The 23,483-nt window shown below is 40.3% G+C and overlaps 1 protein-coding gene across 1 annotated transcript in view; it reads right to left on the minus strand.

Annotated features, from left to right (window-relative positions):
- Nucleotides 1-585: 585 nt before the first annotated feature.
- Nucleotides 586-23,483, minus strand: part of GMFB (glia maturation factor beta) — a 73,959-nt gene continuing 51,061 nt past the window's right edge. Inside the window, exon 6 of the mRNA XM_053711070.1 lies at nucleotides 586-3,424. Coding sequence (XP_053567045.1) covers nucleotides 3,353-3,424 — 72 coding nt within the window. The 3' untranslated portion in view covers nucleotides 586-3,352. The remainder of the gene's footprint in view (nucleotides 3,425-23,483) is intronic.

The following is a 23,483-nucleotide window of genomic DNA, read 5'->3' on the forward strand; positions in this document are numbered from 1 at the left end:
GTGGCCAGCTTTGCTGGGACTCTTTGCCATTTCCTGTTGGGGAGGAGATATTCCCCACAAGTAAGGATGACGCCGTGGACCGGACACACCGTTGGAGAAAGTAATTTATCAGGTAAGCATAAATTCTGTTTTTATTATTTTTGATAGCTTTGCTTATTTTTTTCAGTATTTTTATTTTTGTGGGTTGTATTTTCAAAACAGACTGCCCTCTGGGCAGGCTTATCAACTAGTATTACATAATTTATTTTAACTTGGGTTCATACTATTACTACTGGCTGAGAGGGTAATTTCAATAACAGAAAAAGTACTGATCTACCTTTTTTATTCAACACATGATATATTTATTAACCCATATTGATTAGTTACTTAAATCTTCTGCTCAAATAAAATCTTAAAACAGTATTCTTCATATTGCTTTCTCAGACCATGTCCCCATCCCTTTTTAATGCCCATTTGTATTTCATCCACCGTCAACCTTTCAGCTGGTATCTTCCCCATGTCATTCTTATTTATCCCTAGCAATAAAGTTTTGTTTTGTTTTTATAAATAATTTATTAAATATAAGCTTCATAATACCTGGCACCATTTCTATAGGCAGATAGTTTTATTTTGTTTTTCTTTTTTTAGAACAGGAGCAACAACAAAAAAACACGACAAATGCAAGGAAATGGACATACACAAACAGAAATTTTCAGAAAACTCAAAATGCTTTTGATTTATAACAGAAAATGACCTTTTATGAATATTCCCTAGAAGATGCCATCCACCTAAGGTTGAAATATATGGCCTTTAAATATTATAAAGAATCAAAAACCAAGGTAAACTCTTAAAATGTAAATTAATTCCAGTGTAAAATATTCAACATTGAAATCTGCATAATTGCATTTCAGTTTTTAATTGTACAATTTTTGAAATACACATTTATCATCAGCAAAATTCATGGAGCATATTTACTTATTTAATCTACAAAGCTGCACAGACATCGGGGGCATGTATTTATCAGCAACAACACCAGTTATCGCTGACATATGCTCTCTGAGCATACAAGGCATTTGTATGAGAATTCACAGGGCATATGTGCATATGCTCTGTGCACAGTAAATGCTTCTATCCAAAACTGAAATACGCACACGTGTCAGCTTTATTTTTATGTTTTTTTATATGATGACACTTTATACAAAGGATGTGTAAGATGCAGGTCAGTGTCTGAATTACAGCAATCTATGCTGCAGAATATTAGTAGACGGGAGGTTGATGTAGCCATAACTAATATGGATCTGTATTTCTGGGAATCTTGGTTTAATGCATATTTGGTGCTGATAGAGCAGGGGGTGTCAATCAACCCGATCGTATGAGAGAGGCAGCGGACGAGTTAAAAGGGATAGTAAACACCAAAAATGTTATTGTTTAAAAAGATAGCTAATCCCTTTATTTACAATACCCCAGTTTTGCATAACCAACACAGTTATAGAAATATACTTTTTACCTCTGTAATTACTTTGTATCTAAGCTTCTGCTGACTGCCTCCTTATCTCAGATCTTTTGACAGACTTGCATTTCAGGCAATTAGTGCTGACTCTTAAATAACTTCATGTGCATGAGCACAATGTTATCTATATGAAACACATGAACTAACGCCCTCTAGCTGTCAAATGCAGAGGTCGGCCTTGCTTAGAAATTAGAATATAAGCCTACCTAAGTTTAGCTTTAAACTAAGAATAACAAGAGAACAAAGCAAATTTGATGATAAATGTAAATTAGAAAGTTTATGCCCTATCTGAATCATGAAGTTTAATTTGGACTTTACTATCCCTTTAACTCCTTTTTCCGCAAACAGATGTATTTGGCCCCATTCGGTCAATACTGTTCGCTTATAGTAAAACAAAGGTCGAGTCTGATGTAAGAGGTTATATAACTGATGTGTTGTAAATTTGACGTCTCAAAAATCTAGGCCAAAAATCACAAAATCTGAAAACTAACATGACTATTTAGATTAATAATGTCTGAAAAATGGTGAATGTAGAAAATTTTATTTTCTCCTCCAAATTCAATTAACTTTAGACTTCAGATGATAATCATTATCTTAATATAGAAAGGACAAACAAATGCCTTGTAAATATTTTAGAAGCCTTTAAGGGTCGCATATAAATTTTTGGTGTTGAAACACATAAAGAATATATATTTCTTAAAAATGGCCATTGTCTACTGTTTTAGTTGTGACCTCCCGAAAGCACATTTTTATTATCGCTTTTTCCTGGGGCCACAAAATCTATGGCACACATTCTTAGTTCTGATTTTTTTTTTCTAGGCACTGCCAGTCAGTCATCCCTGACCTAAATCAGGATAATAGTATGACTTTGACCTTCTAGCTTTGCAAAATATGTGAACAACTGCGGGTTGCAACATATAAAACAGAAATAAAAAAACAAATACCCCAATATTATTTTAATTACAAGCTGCACTGTAAGTTACATTAGCACTAATTAGTCCAAAAGATTCATATTTGTTTTTCACATACTACAAAAAATTCAGTTTATAGATAACAGTGAATAAAAATTCAACATTATTAAGGACTTGGTCCTTTTTTTCGTGCAGACTCAGCATAACTGAAAAGTTAATAATTTTCACCGCAAGAATTAAACCATTAATACAAGTGCATGACTGTTAGTGACATTACACATTCTCATGTTCCAGTGCCGTCAGGTCTATATACAAATACTATAGTATTTAACCCTTTTGGTCCTAGTGGGTTTGTAGAATGTTACAAATACCACTTTTAAGTACACATTCAATATAGTAATTGACACCACTAGGGCTAGCTGCAATTTATTTTTTGACATTTTCGAAGATATCTGCATTGATAATGCAGAAGCATTTGCTACCACAACTCAACTCAAAAGCTGTAATAGTGTAATAACGTTAACAGTTATCACAAAGAACTTTGGATAGCAACGAGACGTGCCTCATCAAAGATAATGAATAAATCTGTTTATCCAATCAGATGAGAGAATTTCATTAAAAAGCTGCTTTGATAATGTAACAGAAGAAATTAAGGGGAAAAAAGGGATAGAAATATATCAAATAAACATAAATTTGAAAAGTATTGCAACTAGTACCAGTAGCATTGATCACATTTGTGTAAAGTTTGTAAGAGGTGACTATTCCCCTTTAAATGGGTTACTTATAATGTGTTTTTGGTTAGAAAATAGGAAAAGGATTTCCATACATCTTAGCAGCACAGACACTCACTGAGTGGGCAGGTATCTTAACTAAAAAGGGAACAAAGAGTAACAAAAAAAAGGTACAATCCTGGCTCTTTCACATAGATAAAAAAAAAAAAAAGAGATGCAACTTAATGGAAAAACCCAAGTTTCTCAGTAAGCCATTCTTCGGTTAAATCTTCAGTATTCCTGATCTCAAAAACCTAAGAAAAAAAAAATACAGGTAAATATATATATATATAAAGAATGACAAAAAAGTGCAGGATAAATAACACATTGCGATTGATCACTTCTATATAGCTTATATGGGATTGTTCAACAGCTCAATCAAGTAGACACAAATACCCAATGGATCTCACAGTATGAGATGCAACATAAAATACATAACGTTGATGTAAATGAGAGTGCATTACTGTTTGGGCTGGTCAATCCAATTTTATGGACCCCCACTATTTTACCCACCTGTGACAACATTCCAAATTTGCCTCATTAATATTGAAATGTAGGATGTGTTTAATGGCAAGCATCTTAAGTAACACTTGCGCACACATAGTAAAAATAGCAGGAACAGCAGCAACTGTTAAATGTAAAATGATTGGGGACCACAACCTGTCCATAAAGGTGAATTCATTGGCTACCACAATAAGGATTTCCAGTTCATGCAAATGAGAAAAAAAAAGTTTGCTTATTTGATAAATTAAATTTCTTTCATGATGGTGAGAGTCCACGAGCCATCACATGTTGGATTAAAATCTAGTCCACTAGGAGGAGGCAAAACACCCAACATAAAACAGATTTTAATCACTCCCCCTTTCCCATGATCCCTCAGTCATACAGATGGCCAAGAGAAATGAAAAATATAGAAAAGATAAATCAGGGTAAGTGAAGTGCAAACTAGTACTGCCACCAACTGTAGAGAAAATAAAAATAAAAAGGTGGGTCTCGTGGACTCTCACCATCATGAAATACATTTATCAAGAGAGCATACATTTTGTTTTATTTCACAAGATGGGGACAGCCCACAAGCCATCATATGTGGGATTCTATACCCAAACCACCATGAAATATTGCAGGATAAAAGTTAAAGGGATATTCCAGACAAAATTTGAAACCACATGGATGCATTTCGGTATTGAACAGAAGCATTTTTGTAATATACATGCATTAGCAAAAATGCTTTTAATAAAAGTTATAGCAGTTTCAAAAGAGTATTTAAGTATGCACCGTGCACCAGCATTTTAAACACAGGACTTGCTCATAGAGCCTAACGCGCATGTACCATCTAGTAATGACTCAATGTGTTAATTGCTGGCATGATACAAGCCCCACTGATTATCTGAGCCGCTGCAATATTTAAACTGTAGGTGCAGTGAGAATATCTAGCTATGCTTCACATGCACGTGGAGAGAAAAGTCTTAACACTAAAACCGTGATAACTTTTACTAGAAGCATTTTTGCCAATACATGTATAGTGCAAATATGTTTCTATTCAAAGATGTAATTAATCTATGTGCATTTAAATTTTGAGCGGAATGTCCCTTTAAAGAAGATGATAAAGCCACTAACTAGACACAGCAGCTTGCAAAACGTTCCTACCAAAAGCCGCCTCAGAAAAGGCAAACGTGACATCTGGTATAAGTATGCAAAGGGGAAAGAGTAGCTGCCTAAATTTGTTTAATGAAAGCTTCATTGCTGAACGTGCAAGAGGTGGCAACTGCTCTAGTAGAATGAGCAGTAATTCGCTCTGGGGAAGACTTCCCACCTACCGAGTATGCTTTATCAATTAAAGCTTTAAGACAAGTGGATATAATAATCACTGTCCTGTCCCTTACAGGGACCAGTACAATTAATAAACAAAGAAGAAGTATTTCTAAATTATTTTCTGGCCCGAAGATAACCTTTTAAGGACCTGACCACATCCAAGTTGTGAAACAAATGTCTCTTTAGCTGGACAGAGAGATGGAACCACAATTTCCTGATCATTGCTATCAGAAGATACCATATTAGGAAGAAAAAAATAGTTGGCTCTCAAAACAGCCTTTTCTTGATAAAGAAATCAGGTAAGGGGAAACACAGGATAGCACACACACTATTCTGGCAGAGGAAATAGCCAAAAGAAAAGGAACTTTCCAAAATAACCGTTAAATATCAACACCATGGTTCAAAAAGTTGAGTCTCAAAACTAAGTAAAGCTTCTTAGGGTGAGAAGCTGGTCAGATAACCAGTCTTATCCTGAATAAAGGCTTGAATGTCAGGGAGTCTAGAGATTGTGTTGTGATAAAAGACTAACAAGACTTAAAGGGACAGTCTACACCAGAATTTTTATTGTTTAAAAAGAGAGATAATCTCTTTATTACCCATTCCCTAGTTTTGCATAACCAACACAGTTATATTAATACACTTTTTACCTCTGTGATTACCTTGTAACTAAGCCTCTGCAAACTGCTCCCTTATTTCAGTTCTTTTGACAGACATCCATTTTAGCCAATCAGAACTGGCTCACTGGAACTCCACGTGCGTGAGCACAGTGTTATCTATATGACACACATAAACCAACACCCTCTAGTGGTTAAAAACAGTCAAAATGCCCTGAGAGAAGAGGCGGCCTTCAGGGGCTTAGAAATTTGCATATGAACCTCCTAGGTTTAGCTTTCAATTAAGAATACCATGAGAACAAAGCAAAATTGTTGATAAAAGTGAATTGGAAAATTGTTTAACCCCTTAATGACCGCAGCACTTTTCCATTTTCTGTCCGTTTGGGACCAAGGCTATTTTTACATTTTTGCGGTCTTTGTGTTTAGCTGTAATTTTCCTCTTACTCATTTACTGTACCCACACATATTATATACCGTTTTTCTCGCCATTAAATGGACTTTCTAAAGATACCATTATTTTCATCATATATTATAATTTACTATAAAAAAATATATAATATGAGGAAAAATGGAAAAAAAACACACTTTTTCTTACTTTGATTCCCAAAATCTGTTACACATCTACAATCACCAAAAAACACCCATGCTAAATAGTTTCTAAATTTTGTCCTGAGTTTAGAAATACCCAATGTTAACATGTTCTTTGCTTTGTTTGCAAGTTATAGGGCCATAAATACAAGTAGCACTTTCCTATTTCCAAACCACTTTTTTTCAAAATTAGCACTAGTTACATTGGGACATTGATATCTTTCAGGAATTCCTGAATATCCCTTGACATGTCTATTTTTTTTTTAGAAGACATCCCAAAGTATTGATCTAGGCCCATTTTGGTATATTTCATGCCACCATTTCACTGCCAAATGAGATCAAATAAAAAAAGTTGTTAATTTTTTCACAAACTTTAGGTTTCTAACTGAAATTATTTACAAACAACTTGTGCAATTATGGCATAAATAGTTGTAAATGCTTCTCTGGGATCCCCTTTGTTCAGAAATAGCAGACTTATATGGCTTTGGCATTGCTTTTTGGTAATTAGAATGCCGCTAAATGCCACTGCGCATCACATGTGTATTATGTCCAGCAGTGAAGGGGTTAATTAGGGAGCATGTAGGGAACTTCTAGGGTTAATTTTAGCTTTAGTGTAGTAGATAACCACAAGTATTGATCTAGGCCCATTATGGTATATTTCATGCCACCATTTCACCGCCAAATGCAATCAAATTAAAAAAAACATAACATTTTTCCCAATTTTAAGTCTCTCACTGAAATTATTTACAAACAGCTTGTGCAATTATGGCACAAATGGTTGTAAATGCTTCTCTGGGACCCCCTTTGTTCAGAAAACAGAATTTATCTTTACCTGATAAATTACTTTCTCCAACGGTGTGTCCGGTCCACGGCGTCATCCTTACTTGTGGGATATTCTCTTCCCCAACAGGAAATGGCAAAGAGCCCAGCAAAGCTGGTCACATGATCCCTCCTAGGCTCCGCCTACCCCAGTCATTCGACCGACGTTAAGGAGGAATATTTGCATAGGAGAAACCATATGGTACCGTGGTGACTGTAGTTAAAGAAAATAAATTATCAGACCTGATTAAAAAAACCAGGGCGGGCCGTGGACCGGACACACCGTTGGAGAAAGTAATTTATCAGGTAAACATAAATTCTGTTTTCTCCAACATAGGTGTGTCCGGTCCACGGCGTCATCCTTACTTGTGGGAACCAATACCAAAGCTTTAGGACACGGATGAAGGGAGGGAGCAAATCAGGTCACCTAAATGGAAGGCACCACGGCTTGCAAAACCTTTCTCCCAAAAATAGCCTCAGAAGAAGCAAAAGTATCAAACTTGTAAAATTTGGTAAAAGTGTGCAGTGAAGACCAAGTCGCTGCCCTACATATCTGATCAACAGAAGCCTCGTTCTTGAAGGCCCAAGTGGAAGCCACAGCCCTAGTGGAATGAGCTGTGATTCTTTCGGGAGGCTGCCGTCCGGCAGTCACGTAAGCCAATCTGATGATGCTTTTAATCCAAAAAGAGAGAGAGGTAGAAGTTGCTTTTTGACCTCTCCTTTTACCGGAATAAACAACAAACAAGGAAGATGTTTGTCTAAAATCCTTTGTAGCATCCAAATAGAATTTTAGAGCGCGAACAACATCCAAATTGTGCAACAAACGTTCCTTCTTTGAAACTGGTTTCGGACACAGAGAAGGTACGATAATCTCCTGGTTAATGTTTTTGTTAGAAACAACTTTTGGAAGAAAACCAGGTTTAGTACGTAAAACCACCTTATCTGCATGGAACACCAGATAAGGAGGAGAACACTGCAGAGCAGATAATTCTGAAACTCTTCTGGCAGAAGAAATTGCAACTAAAAACAAAACTTTCCAAGATAATAACTTAATATCAACGGAATGCAAGGGTTCAAACGGAACCCCCTGAAGAACTGAAAGAACTAAATTGAGACTCCAAGGAGGAGTCAAAGGTTTGTAAACAGGCTTAATTCTAACCAGAGCCTGAACAAAGGCTTGAACATCTGGCACAGCAGCCAGTTTTTTGTGAAGTAACACCGACAAGGCAGAAATCTGTCCCTTCAGGGAACTTGCAGATAATCCCTTTTCCAATCCTTCTTGAAGGAAGGACAGAATCCTAGGAATCTTAACCTTGTCCCAAGGGAATCCTTTAGATTCACACCAACAGATATATTTTTTCCAAATTTTGTGGTAAATCTTTCTAGTTACAGGCTTTCTGGCCTGAACAAGAGTATCGATAACAGAATCTGAGAACCCTCGCTTCGATAAAATCAAGCGTTCAATCTCCAAGCAGTCAGCTGGAGTGAAACCAGATTCGGATGTTCGAACGGACCCTGAACAAGAAGGTCTCGTCTCAAAGGTAGCTTCCAAGGTGGAGCCGATGACATATTCACCAGATCTGCATACCAAGTCCTGCGTGGCCACGCAGGAGCTATCAAGATCACCGACGCCCTCTCCTGATTGATCCTGGCTACCAGCCTGGGGATGAGAGGAAACGGCGGGAACACATAAGCTAGTTTGAAGGTCCAAGGTGCTACTAGTGCATCCACTAGAGCCGCCTTGGGATCCCTGGATCTGGACCCGTAGCAAGGAACTTTGAAGTTCTGACGAGAGGCCATCAGATCCATGTCTGGAATGCCCCACAGCTGAGTGACTTGGGCAAAGATTTCCGGATGGAGTTCCCACTCCCCCGGATGCAATGTCTGACGACTCAGAAAATCCGCTTCCCAATTTTCCACTCCTGGGATGTGGATAGCAGACAGGTGGCAGGAGTGAGACTCCGCCCATAGAATGATTTTGGTCACTTCTTCCATCGCTAGGGAACTCCTTGTTCCCCCCTGATGGTTGATGTACGCAACAGTTGTCATGTTGTCTGATTGAAACCGTATGAACTTGGCCCTCGCTAGCTGAGGCCAAGCCTTGAGAGCATTGAATATCGCTCTCAGTTCCAGAATATTTATCGGTAGAAGAGATTCTTCCCGAGACCAAAGACCCTGAGCTTTCAGGGATCCCCAGACCGCGCCCCAGCCCATCAGACTGGCGTCGGTCGTGACAATGACCCACTCTGGTCTGCGGAATGTCATCCCTTGTGACAGGTTGTCCAGGGACAGCCACCAACGGAGTGAGTCTCTGGTCCTCTGATTTACTTGTATCTTCGGAGACAAGTCTGTATAGTCCCCATTCCACTGACTGAGCATGCACAGTTGTAATGGTCTTAGATGAATGCGCGCAAAAGGAACTATGTCCATTGCCGCTACCATCAACCCGATCACTTCCATGCACTGAGCTATGGAAGGAAGAGGAACGGAATGAAGTATCCGACAAGAGTCTAGAAGTTTTGTTTTTCTGGCCTCTGTCAGAAAAATCCTCATTTCTAAGGAGTCTATTATTGTTCCCAAGAAGGGAACCCTTGTTGACGGGGATAGAGAACTCTTTTCCACGTTCACTTTCCATCCGTGAGATCTGAGAAAGGCCAGGACAATGTCCGTGTGAGCCTTTGCTTGAGGAAGGGACGACGCTTGAATCAGAATGTCGTCCAAGTAAGGTACTACAGCAATGCCCCTTGGTCTTAGCACAGCTAGAAGGGACCCTAGTACTTTTGTGAAAATCCTTGGAGCAGTGGCTAATCCGAAAGGAAGCGCCACGAACTGGTAATGTTTGTCCAGGAATGCGAACCTTAGGAACCGATGATGTTCCTTGTGGATAGGAATATGTAGATACGCATCCTTTAAATCCACCGTGGTCATGAATTGACCTTCCTGGATGGAAGGAAGAATAGTTCGAATGGTTTCCATCTTGAACGATGGAACCTTGAGAAACTTGTTTAAGATCTTGAGATCTAAGATTGGTCTGAACGTTCCCTCTTTTTTGGGAACTATGAACAGATTGGAGTAGAACCCCATCCCTTGTTCTCTTAATGGAACAGGATGAATCACTCCCATTTTTAACAGGTCTTCTACACAATGTAAGAATGCCTGTCTTTTTATGTGGTCTGAAGACAACTGAGACCTGTGGAACCTCCCCCTTGGGGGAAGTCCCTTGAATTCCAGAAGATAACCTTGGGAGACTATTTCTAGCGCCCAAGGATCCAGAACATCTCTTGCCCAAGCCTGAGCGAAGAGAGAGAGTCTGCCCCCCACCAGATCCGGTCCCGGATCGGGGGCCAACATTTCATGCTGTCTTGGTAGCAGTGGCAGGTTTCTTGGCCTGCTTTCCCTTGTTCCAGCCTTGCATTGGTCTCCAAGCTGGCTTGGCTTGAGAAGTATTACCCTCTTGCTTAGAGGACGTAGCACCTTGGGCTGGTCCGTTTCTACGAAAGGGACGAAAATTAGGTTTATTTTTTGCCTTGAAAGGCCGATCCTGAGGAAGGGCGTGGCCCTTACCCCCAGTGATATCAGAGATAATCTCTTTCAAGTCAGGGCCAAACAGCGTTTTCCCCTTGAAAGGAATGTTAAGTAGCTTGTTCTTGGAAGACGCATCAGCCGACCAAGATTTCAACCAAAGCGCTCTGCGCGCCACAATAGCAAACCCAGAATTCTTAGCCGCTAACCTAGCCAATTGCAAAGTGGCGTCTAGGGTGAAAGAATTAGCCAATTTGAGAGCATTGATTCTGTCCATAATCTCCTCAAAAGGAGGAGACTCACTATCGACCGCCTTTATCAGATCATCGAACCAGAAACATGCGGCTGTAGCGACAGGGACAATGCATGAAATTGGTTGTAGAAGGTAACCTTGCTGAACAAACATCTTTTTAAGCAAACCTTCTAATTTTTTATCCATAGGATCTTTGAAAGCACAACTATCCTCTATGGGTATAGTGGTGCGTTTGTTTAAAGTGGAAACCGCTCCCTCGACCTTGGGGACTGTCTGCCATAAGTCCTTTCTGGGGTCGACCATAGGAAACAATTTTTTAAATATGGGGGGAGGGACGAAAGGAATACCGGGCCTTTCCCATTCCTTGTAAACAATGTCCGCCACCCGCTTGGGTATAGGAAAAGCTTCTGGGAGCCCCGGCACCTCTAGGAACTTGTCCATTTTACATAGTTTCTCTGGGATGACCAACTTGTCACAATCATCCAAAGTGGATAATACCTCCTTAAGCAGAATGCGGAGATGTTCCAACTTAAATTTAAATGCAATCACATCAGGTTCAGCCTGTTGAGAAATGTTCCCTGAATCAGTAATTTCTCCCTCAGACAAAACCTCCCTGGCCCCATCAGACTGGGTTAGGGGCCCTTCGGAAATATTATTATCAGCGTCGTCATGCTCTTCAGTATCTAAAACAGAGCAGCCGCGCTTACGCTGATAAGTGTTCATTTTGGCTAAAATGTTTTTGACAGAATTATCCATTACAGCCGTTAATTGTTGCATAGTAAGGAGTATTGGCGCGCTAGATGTACTAGGGGCCTCCTGAGTGGGCAAGACTCGTGTAGACGAAGGAGGGAATGATGCAGTACCATGCTTACTCCCCTCACTTGAGGAATCATCTTGGGCATCATTGTCATTATCACATAAATCACATTTATTTAAATGAATAGGAATTCTGGCTTCCCCACATTCAGAACACAGTCTATCTGGTAGTTCAGACATGTTAAACAGGCATAAACTTGATAACAAAGTACAAAAAACGTTTTAAAATAAAACCGTTACTGTCACTTTAAATTTTAAACTGAACACACTTTATTACTGCAATTGCGAAAAAACATGAAGGAATTGTTCAAAATTCACCAAATTTTCACCACAGTGTCTTAAAGCCTTAAAAGTATTGCACACCAAATTTGGAAGCTTTAACCCTTAAAATAACGGAACCGGAGCCGTTTTGAACTTTAACCCCCTTACAGTCCCTGGTATCTGCTTTGCTGAGACCCAACCAAGCCCAAAGGGGAATACGATACCAAATGACGCCTTCAGAAGTCTTTTCTAAGTATCAGAGCTCCTCTCACATGCGACTGCATGCCATGCCTCTCAAAAACAAGTGCGCAACACCGGCGCGAAAATGAGGCTCTGCTTATGCTTTGGGAAAGCCCCTAAAGAATAAGGTGTCTAATACAGTGCCTGCCGATATTATTATATCAAAATACCCAGATAAAATGATTCCTCAAGGCTAAATATGTGTTAATAATGAATCGATTTAGCCCAGAAAAAGTCTACAGTCTTAATAAGCCCTTGTGAAGCCCTTATTTACTTGCAGAATAAACATGGCTTACCGGCTCCCATAGGGAAAATGACAGCTTCCAGCATTACATCGTCTTGTTAGAATGTGTCATACCTCAAGCAGCAAGAGACTGCACACTGTTCCCCCAACTGAAGTTAATTGCTCTCAACAGTCCTGTGTGGAACAGCCATGGATTTTAGTGACGGTTGCTAAAATCATTTTCCTCATACAAACAGAAATCTTCATCTCTTTTCTGTTTCTGAGTAAATAGTACATACCAGCACTATTTCAAAATAACAAACTCTTGATTGAATAATAAAAACTACAGTTAAACACTAAAAAACTCTAAGCCATCTCCGTGGAGATGTTGCCTGTACAACGGCAAAGAGAATGACTGGGGTAGGCGGAGCCTAGGAGGGATCATGTGACCAGCTTTGCTGGGCTCTTTGCCATTTCCTGTTGGGGAAGAGAATATCCCACAAGTAAGGATGACGCCGTGGACCGGACACACCTATGTTGGAGAAATAGCAGACATATATGGCTTTGGCGTTGCTTTTTGGTAATTAGAAGGCCGCTAAATGCTGCTGCGCATCACACGTGTATTATGGCTAGCAATGAAGGGGTTAATTAGGTAGCTTGTAGGGAGTTCGTAGGGTTAATTTTAGCTTTAGTGTAGAGATCAGCCTCCCCACCTGACACATCACACCCCCTGATCCCTCCCAAAGAGCTCTCATCCCTCCCCCACCCCACAATTGTCCCTGCCATCTTAAGTACTGGCAGAAAGTCTGCCAGTACTAAAATAAAAAGGAATCTTTTTTTTTTTAAGCATATTTACATATGCTACTGTGTAGGATCCCCCCACAAACTGCTCTCTAGCCGTCCCCCTCTACCTTTTTGGTAGCCATCTTGGGTACTGGCAGCTGTCTGCCAGTACCCAGTTTACAATAAAAATGTTTTTTTTAGCTTACATTTTTTTTTTCTGTAGTGTAGCTTCCCCCCCCAAAACACTACCCCACCCCCCAAGATCGCTTTGATAATTTTTTTTTAAATGTTTATGTCCCTGTGTCCTACTTTTATTGTACAATTTTCTGTAGTGTAGCCGTTCCCACCTCGTGCACACACTTGATCCTGCCCAGCATGCATGAGCATCGGTGCACGCCCCCGCTACCTCCGCCCACGATCCCGCCCCCTCCATGTCACAAGGCCCATCGATGGCCGCCACCCGCCTCCCAAGTCGGCTCCCACCCACCAACGATACCAGCCATCGATGTCCGGTGCAGAGAGGGCCACAGAGTGGCTCTCTCTGCATCGGATCGCCATGCAGGGCTATTGCAGGATGCCTCGATATCGAGGCATCACTGCAATAACCGGAAAGCAGCTGGAATCGAGCAGGATCGCTTCCAGCTGCTTTCCAGACCGACAACGTGCAGGGTACGTCCTCGGTCGTTAAGGGGTTAAATTTGATCTTTAAGGGAACTAGCAGAAAAACCTTTATCCAGGGCCTTCTATAAAAATACAATGAATTTAAAATGATTTCCAACAGTAATTGCTTAGTCTCACACCAGGAAATAAAAGTTTTCAGGTTTATGGGCTTGAATCAAAGTGTCTAACACTTGATCAGAGAAATCCCTATGAGACAAACTTAAACGTTTAATAGTTATGCCGTCAGATTGAGAGATTTGAGGTCTTTTTTTTTTTTTTAATTATTATTAAATTTGTTATTGAATCATAGTCCATATACAAATACAGAAAAGCAAGAAAACACAAATTAAGAAAAAAACAAAAACATACAATGCAATTCCATGTGCAAACATCATATGTCCATCTCATTATCAACATACGCAAAATAGGTTTAGTTCAGGACCCCAGTTAATATTAGCACTTGTACCACCCAGAAGAGGGTTTCTGAATTAGAATATCTAGTGTTTTAATAAATATGCCCCATTTTTTAATACATTTGTATATTCTTAGATCTTTTTCATATAAAACATAAAATATTTATTATTAATTGATCTCTTAAAGCTAATTTAATCTCTCTAATGCTCGGTACACTAGGGGAAAGCCAAGCCTTTAAAATACTTTTCTCGTCATTAACAAAACCTTTGCGAAAAACAGAGGTTTTTCCTTCCCTACCAGATTATCAAACAAATAAATAGTACAGTATATCCAAACTCAATTTGAAAATGTATTTTCAACAACTTTATTAGCCAAAAACTAATCTTCGCCCATAATTGGTGAATCCTAGAGCATTCCCACATATATTTTAGACTTGGTTTTCCCCTTCTGCATTTGATACATTTGTTTTACATTGGAGCCACTTACGCACAGACCTAGGTGTAACATAAAATCTATGTAAGATTTTCATTTGGGATTCTCTAAATTATGCATCACAGGTGGATTGGCGAATGAAGGTAAGACTTCTGTTCACCTCTTCTACGGTTAATAAACATCCTGCTTCTTTCTTCTAGTCCTCAATAGTAGTCAACATTTGCTTGTCAATATTTGAATCCTTCAAAACTTTATAAGTCGCTAAATATGAAAATGTTCCATTATTAAAAAGCCTAATAGTTTTATTTAGACAATGTAGTTTATTTAAATTAGGGGCTTTCTTTAATACCTCTTTAATGTAATACACAAGTTGTATATAAGCGTAATACTGTGAATCTTCTATATTATATTTTAGTTGTAATTCTGTAAAGGCAATTACCGTTCCTTTCAAGGGATCAAAAAGATCTCCTATTGTCTTTATTTTAACCTTTCCCCATGCTTGAAAATTTCTAGTATTCATACCTTGTGGAAAATCCAAATTTCCACTAATAGGTAAGTAAATTGTAAACAGATGTGAGATCCCCAATATTTCATGTATCTTGATCCATGCTCTAAGTATGTCTTCAAATATAATATTATTCTTAACTAACTGGGGAATGTCCTTCCAAGTTTGATGAAGTAAAAATACTTTAAAGATGCCCCCCAATGGCTGATTGTCTACTGAATAGTCACCTTTGAAAGAGCCGCTAGGTTATAGTAGTGGATATCTGGGACTCCCAACCCTCCCTTCTCTGGGGCCATCTGTAGTTTTTTGAGACAAATACAGGTCTCCCTCCCTCCCCATAAAAAGGAATTAAAAGATTTGTAAATTCTTACAATATATCCTTTTTGGGATAAGGAGAGGAAGCATATTCCTGGGGTAGAGAAGTTTAGGGAATATCATCATTTTTATCACGCAGGCTTTTCCCATTAGTGAAATAGGCAGGGACTTCCAACGTTAAAGGTTTTAGTCAATAGAATCCAAAATGTGTGAGTAGTTTATTCTATACCAGTCCCTTGGGTTATTTGATATTTTTATTCCTAAATAATTTAAGTAATTTTTAACTTCAATAAATGGTAAATTAGTTAGATCTCTCTATTTCTGTTAAGCCACAGTATCTCTGGTTATTATTAACCGTATATCCTGATAATTTACTGAATGAGTTAATGATTTTCATAATAGAATCCAGATATAACTCAGGCTTATGTATAAAAAGCATAATATCATCTGCATAAAGTGCCAGATTATGTTTTACTTCATTTATGCAAATCCCAAACGGGATCTCTCAATTTCAGGGCTAAGGGTTCCAATATTAAGTTGAACAGTAGTGGCGACAGTGGACACCCTTGTCTCGTGCCTCTCTCCAGGTTAAACAAAGCAGATGTATAGCCATTTATTGTTAAATAGGCAATTGGGCTACTTTATAGATTCTTTATTATAGAGTAGAAAAAGCCTTGAATAACAGAATTTATGTTTACCTGATAAATTACTTTCTCCAACGGTGTGTCCGGTCCACGGCGACATCCTTACTTGTGGGATATTCTCTTCCCCAACAGGAAATGGCAAAGAGCCCAGCAAAGCTGGTCACATGATCCCTCCTAGGCTCCGCCTACCCCAGTCATTCGACCGACATTAAGGAGGAATATTTGCATAGGAGAAACCATATGATACCGTGGTGACTGTAGTTAAAGAAAATAAATTATCAGACCTGATTAAAAAACCAGGGCGGGCCGTGGACCGGACACACCGTTGGAGAAAGTAATTTATCAGGTAAACATAAATTCTGTTTTCTCCAACATAGGTGTGTCCGGTCCACGGCGTCATCCTTACTTGTGGGAACCAATACCAAAGCTTTAGGACACGGATGAAGGGAGGGAGCAAATCAGGTCACCTAAATGGAAGGCACCACGGCTTGCAAAACCTTTCTCCCAAAAATAGCCTCAGAAGAAGCAAAAGTATCAAACTTGTAAAATTTGGTAAAAGTGTGCAGTGAAGACCAAGTCGCTGCCCTACATATCTGATCAACAGAAGCCTCGTTCTTGAAGGCCCATGTGGAAGCCACAGCCCTAGTGGAATGAGCTGTGATTCTTTCAGGAGGCTGCCGTCCGGCAGTCTCGTAAGCCAATCTGATGATGCTTTTAATCCAAAAAGAGAGAGAGGTAGAAGTTGCTTTTTGACCTCTCCTTTTACCAGAATAAACAACAAACAAGGAAGATGTTTGTCTAAAATCCTTTGTAGCATCTAAATAGAATTTTAGAGCGCGAACAACATCCAAATTGTGCAACAAACGTTCCTTCTTCGAAACTGGTTTCGGACACAAAGAAGGCACGACTATCTCCTGGTTAATGTTTTTGTTAGAAACAACTTTTGGAAGAAAACCAGGTTTAGTACGTAAAACCACCTTATCTGCATGGAACACCAGATAAGGAGGAGAACACTGCAGAGCAGATAATTCTGAAACTCTTCTAGCAGAAGAAATTGCAACCAAAAACAAAACTTTCCAAGATAATAACTTAATATCAACGGAATGTAAGGGTTCAAACGGAACCCCCTGAAGAACTGAAAGAACTAAGTTGAGACTCCAAGGAGGAGTCAAAGGTTTGTAAACAGGCTTGATTCTAACCAGAGCCTGAACAAAGGCTTGAACATCTGGCACAGCTGCCAGCTTTTTGTGAAGTAACACAGACAAGGCAGAAATCTGTCCCTTCAAGGAACTTGCAGATAATCCTTTCTCCAATCCTTCTTGAAGAAAGGATAGAATCCTAGGAATCTTTACCTTGTCCCAAGGGAATCCTTTAGATTCACACCAACAGATATATTTTTTCCATATTTTGTGGTAAATTTTTCTAGTTACAGGCTTTCTGGCCTGAACAAGAGTATCAATAACAGAATCTGAGAACCCTCGTTTTGATAAGATCAAGCGTTCAATCTCCAAGCAGTCAGCTGGAGTGAGACCAGATTCGGATGTTCGAACGGACCTTGAACAAGAAGGTCTCGTCTCAAAGGTAGCTTCCATGGTGGAGCCGATGACATATTCACCAGATCTGCATACCAAGTCCTGCGTGGCCACGCAGGAGCTATCAAGATCACCGACGCCCTCTCCTGATTGATCCTGGCTACCAGCCTGGGGATGAGAGGAAACGGCGGGAATACATAAGCTAGTTTGAAGGTCCAAGGTGCTACTAGTGCATCTACTAGAGTCGCCTTGGGATCCCTGGATCTGGACCCGTAGCAAGGAACCTTGAAGTTCTGACGAGAGGCCATCAGATCCATGTCTGGAATGCCCCACAGATGAGTAATTTGGGCAAAGATTTCCGGATGGAGTTCCCACTCCCCCGGATGTAATGTCTGACGACTCAGAAAATCCGCTTCCCAATTTTCCACTCCTGGGATGTGGATTGCAGACAGGTGGCAGGAGTGAGTCTCCGCCCATTGAATGATTTTGGTCACTTCTTCCATCGCCAGGGAACTCCTTGTTCCCCCCTGATGGTTGATGTACGCAACAGTCGTCATGTTGTCTGATTGAAACCGTATGAACTTGGCCTTTGCTAGCTGAGGCCAAGCCTTGAGAGCATTGAATATCGCTCTCAGTTCCAGAATATTTATCGGTAGAAGAGATTCTTCCCGAGACCAAAGACCCTGAGCTTTCAGGGATCCCCAGACCGCGCCCCAGCCCATCAGACTGGCGTCGGTCGTGACAATGACCCACTCTGGTCTGCGGAAGGTCATCCCTTGTGACAGGTTATCCAGGGACAGCCACCAACGGAGTGAGTCTCTGGTCCTCTGATTTACTTGTATCTTCGGAGACAAGTCTGTATAGTCCCCATTCCACTGACTGAGCATGCACAGTTGTAATGGTCTTAGATGAATGCGCGCAAAAGGAACTATGTCCATTGCCGCTACCATCAAACCTATTACTTCCATGCACTGCGCTATGGAAGGAAGAGGAACGGAATGAAGTGTTTGACAAGAGTTTAGAAGTTTTGTTTTTCTGGCCTCTGTCAGAAAAATCCTCATTTCTAAGGAGTCTATTATTGTTCCCAAGAAGGGAACCCTTGTCGACGGAGATAGAGAACTCTTTTCCACGTTCACTTTCCATCCGTGAGATCTGAGAAAGGCCAGGACTATGTCCGTGTGAGCCTTTGCTTGAGGAAGGGACGACGCTTGAATCAGAATGTCGTCCAAGTAAGGTACTACTGCAATGCCCCTTGGTCTTAGCACCGCTAGAAGGGACCCTAGTACCTTTGTGAAAATCCTTGGAGCAGTGGCTAATCCGAAAGGAAGCGCCACGAACTGGTAATGCTCGTCCAGGAATGCGAACCTTAGGAACCGATGATGTTCCTTGTGGATAGGAATATGTAGATACGCATCCTTTAAATCCACTGTGGTCATGAATTGACCTTCCTGGATGGAAGGAAGAATTGTTCGAATGGTTTCCATTTTAAACGATGGAACCTTGAGAAACTTGTTTAAGATCTTGAGATCTAAGATTGGTCTGAACGTTCCCTCCTTTTTGGGAACTATGAACAGATTGGAGTAGAACCCCATCCCTTGTTCTCCTAATGGAACAGGATGAATCACTCCCATTTTTAACAGGTCTTCTACACAATGTAAGAATGCCTGTCTCTTTATGTGGTCTGAAGACAATTGAGACCTGTGGAACCTCCCCCTTGGGGGAAGCCCCTTGAATTCCAGAAGATAACCTTGGGAGACTATTTCTAGTGCCCAAGGATCCAGAACATCTCTTGCCCAAGCCTGAGCGAAGAGAGAGAGTCTGCCCCCCACCAGATCCGGCCTCGGATCGGGGGCCAACATTTCATGCTGTCTTGGTAGCAGTGGCAGGTTTCTTGGCCTGCTTTCCCTTGTTCCAGCCTTGCATTGGTCTCCAGGCTGGCTTGGCTTGAGAAGTATTACCCTCTTGCTTAGAGGACGTAGCACTTGGGGCTGGTCCGTTTCTACGAAAGGGACGAAAATTAGGTTTATTTTTGGTCTTGAAAGACCTATCCTGAGGAAGGGCGTGGCCCTTACCCCCAGTGATATCAGAGATAATCTCTTTCAAGTCAGGGCCAAACAGCGTTTTCCCCTTGAAAGGAATGTTAAGGAGTTTGTTCTTGGAAGACGCATCCGCTGACCAAGATTTCAACCAAAGCGCTCTACGCGCCACAATAGCAAACCCAGAATTCTTCGCCGCTAACCTAGCCAATTGCAAAGTGGCGTCTAGGGTGAAAGAATTAGCCAATTTGAGAGCACGGATTCTGTCCATAATCTCCTCATAAGGAGGAGAATCACTATCGATCGCCTTTACTAGCTCATCGAACCAGAAACACGCGGCTGTAGTGACAGGGACAATGCATGAAATTGGTTGTAGAAGGTAACCTTGCTGAACAAACATCTTTTTAAGCAAACCTTCTAATTTTTTATCCATAGGATCTTTGAAAGCACAACTATCTTCTATGGGTATAGTGGTGCGTTTGTTTAAAGTAGAAACCGCTCCCTCGACCTTGGGGACAGTCTGCCATAAGTCCTTTCTAGGGTCGACCATAGGAAACAATTTTTTAAACATGGGGGGAGGGACGAAAGGTATACCGGGCCTTTCCCATTCTTTATTTACAATGTCCGCCACCCGCTTGGGTATAGGAAAAGCTTCTGGGAGCCCCGGGACCTCTAGGAACTTGTCCATTTTACATAGTTTCTCTGGGATGATCAAATTCTCACAATCATCCAGAGTGGATAATACCTCCTTAAGCAGAGCGCGGAGATGTTCCAACTTAAATTTAAATGTAATCACATCGGGTTCAGCTTGTTGAGAAATTTTCCCTGAATCTGAAATTTCTCCCTCAGACAAAACCTCCCTGGCCCCCTCAGACTGGTGTAGGGGCATTTCAGAACCATTATCATCAGCGTCCTCATGCTCTTCAGTATCTAAAACAGAGCAGTCGCGCTTACGCTGATAAGTGGGCATTTTGGCTAAAATGTTTTTGATAGAATTATCCATTACAGCCGTTAATTGTTGCATAGTAAGGAGTATTGGCGCGCTAGATGTACTAGGGGCCTCCTGAGTGGGCAAGACTCGTGTAGACGAAGGAGGGAATGATGCAGTACCATGCTTACTCCCCTCACTTGAGGAATCATCTTGGGCATCATTTTCAGTGTCACATAAATCACATTTATTTAAATGAAAAGGAACCTTGGCTTCCCCACATTCAGAACACAGTCTATCTGGTAGTTCAGACATGTTAAACAGGCATAAACATGATAACAAAGTACAAAAAACTTTTTAAAATAAAACCGTTACTGTCACTTTAAATTTTAAACTGAACACACTTTATTACTGCAATTGCGAAAAAGTATGAAGGAATTGTTCAAAATTCACCAAAATTTCACCACAGTGTCTTAAAGCCTTAAAAGTATTGCACACCAAATTTGGAAGCTTTAACCCTTAAAATAACGGAACCGGAGCCGTTTTTAACTTTAACCCCTTTACAGTCCCTGGTATCTGCTTTGCTGAGACCCAACCAAGCCCAAAGGGGAATACGATACCAAATGAAGCCTTCAGAAAGTCTTTTCTATGTATCAGAGCTCCTCACACATGCGACTGCATGTCATGCTTCTCAAAAACAAGTGCGCAATACCGGCGCGAAAATGAGGCTCTGCCTATGATTAGGGAAAGCCCCTAGAGAATAAGGTGTCTAAAACAGTGCCTGCCGATATTATTTAACAAAAATACCCAGATTAAATGATTCCTCAAGGCTAAATATGTGTAATATATGAATCGATTTAGCCCAGAAAATGTCTACAGTCTTAATAAGCCCTTGTGAAGCCCTTATTTACTGTCTGAATAAAAATGGCTTACCGGATCCCATAGGGAAAATGACAGCTTCCAGCATTACATCGTCTTGTTAGAATGTGTCATACCTCAAGCAGCAAAAGACTGCTCACTGTTCCCCCAACTGAAGTTAATTCCTCTCAACAGTCCTGTGTGGAACAGCCATGGATTTTAGTAACGGTTGCTAAAATCATTTTCCTCATACAAACAGAAATCTTCATCTCTTTTCTGTTTCAGAGTAAATAGTACATACCAGCACTATTTTAAAATAACAAACTCTTGATTGAATAATAAAAACTACAGTTAAACACTAAAAAACTCTAAGCCATCTCCGTGGAGATGTTGCCTGTACAACGGCAAAGAGAATGACTGGGGTAGGCGGAGCCTAGGAGGGATCATGTGACCAGCTTTGCTGGGCTCTTTGCCATTTCCTGTTGGGGAAGAGAATATCCCACAAGTAAGGATGACGCCGTGGACCGGACACACCTATGTTGGAGAAATTATAGTTTGCAAAACATGTAAATAGAAAAGACTATTCGACCCTGTCGAAGGTCTTTTCGGCATCTAGTGACAGAAGTGCCACATTCTCGCTTAACTCCTCTGATCTAAATTTATTTTTCAAATACCAAAAATGGTTAACTATATAATACTTTCCTCATAATTTTAGCTGGCAATCTTGCCTGAATAAATCCAGCTTGATCTTTATGAATTAGATTTGGGAGATATTCCTTTAATATATTAGCTAGAATTTTTTTTTGTTAAAATCTTGTAATCTTGATTAAGGAGCAATAGTGGCCTGTATGATGCTATTTTTAGTGGGTCTTTGCCCACTTTGGGTAATACTATAATATTAGCTGCCAAAAAAGGCTGTCAAAAGTTCAGCCAATTGGTCTTCTAAGATTTTATACCATTCGATAGGTAGCCCATCTGGCTCCGATGCTTTACCTACCGCTAAATCAGCTATTATTTTTCTCAATTCTTCTATTGAGATTGCTGTGTTTAACCGTTCTTGTTGTAGGGTTGAAATTTTAGGCAGGTTCAGTGTCTCAAAAAAAGTTAAAAATCCTCGTATTTCCCAGTATCTTTTTTTTTTCTTATGTATACAAATTCATATAAAATTACCTAAATTCATCTTGAAAAATCTTTATTTTTTGTTTCTAGACCATTATCTGAATCTATAATTAGAATAGGATTTGCTGACTTATGAAATTTAACCATGTTAGCCAAAAATCTACCAGCTCGATTGCCAAATCTTTATAGTCTGCCTTGCATTTTTCTAGTATCTCTTGTGGCTCTTGATGCTATCTTTAGTGGGTCTTTGTCCGCTTTGGGAAATACTATAATAGCTGCCGAAAAGCCTGCGAGGGTCGCATGTCACCTGAGAGATATGCGTTGAATAATTCTGTCAACATTTCAGCCAATTGGTCTTTTAGATTTTATACCATTCGATAGGTAGCCCATCTGGCCCCAATGCTTTACCTACCGTTAAATCAGCTATTATTTATCTCAATTCTTCTATTGAGATTGCCACAGTTCTTGTTGTAGATTTGAGGTCTTGATGAAAGAAGGGACCTTGAGAAAGAATGTCCTTTCTGAGATTAAGACACCAAGGTTGGAGGACATTTGTATTACCTCTGCGTCCTGCAAAGCCATGCCAGAGCAACCAGTATTAGAGGCCTGTTCTTGTTTTATCCTGGCTAATGCTTGGATAGTAACTCAAAAGGAGGAAATATGTAAATTAGATTGAAGACCAGGGAATCACTAGTGCATCTATGCGAGTTGCCTATAGATCCAGACATCTTGCACAATACTGGTTTAGTCTTTGATTTAAGCATGAGGCCAACTTACAATCTGGTCAAATACATCCTGATTCAGGGACTATTTGCTGGGGAGAAGGTATTGACTACAGAGACAGTGTGTATACCATTTGTCCACACCTGGAATGTGGATTGCTGAAATCATGCAATGGTGGCGTTCTGCCCAAGTCAGAATGTTGGCTCTTTTATCACT

Source organism: Bombina bombina, chromosome 1, assembly GCF_027579735.1.
Source record: "Bombina bombina isolate aBomBom1 chromosome 1, aBomBom1.pri, whole genome shotgun sequence".
In the NCBI taxonomy this organism is placed as follows: domain Eukaryota; kingdom Metazoa; phylum Chordata; class Amphibia; order Anura; family Bombinatoridae; genus Bombina; species Bombina bombina.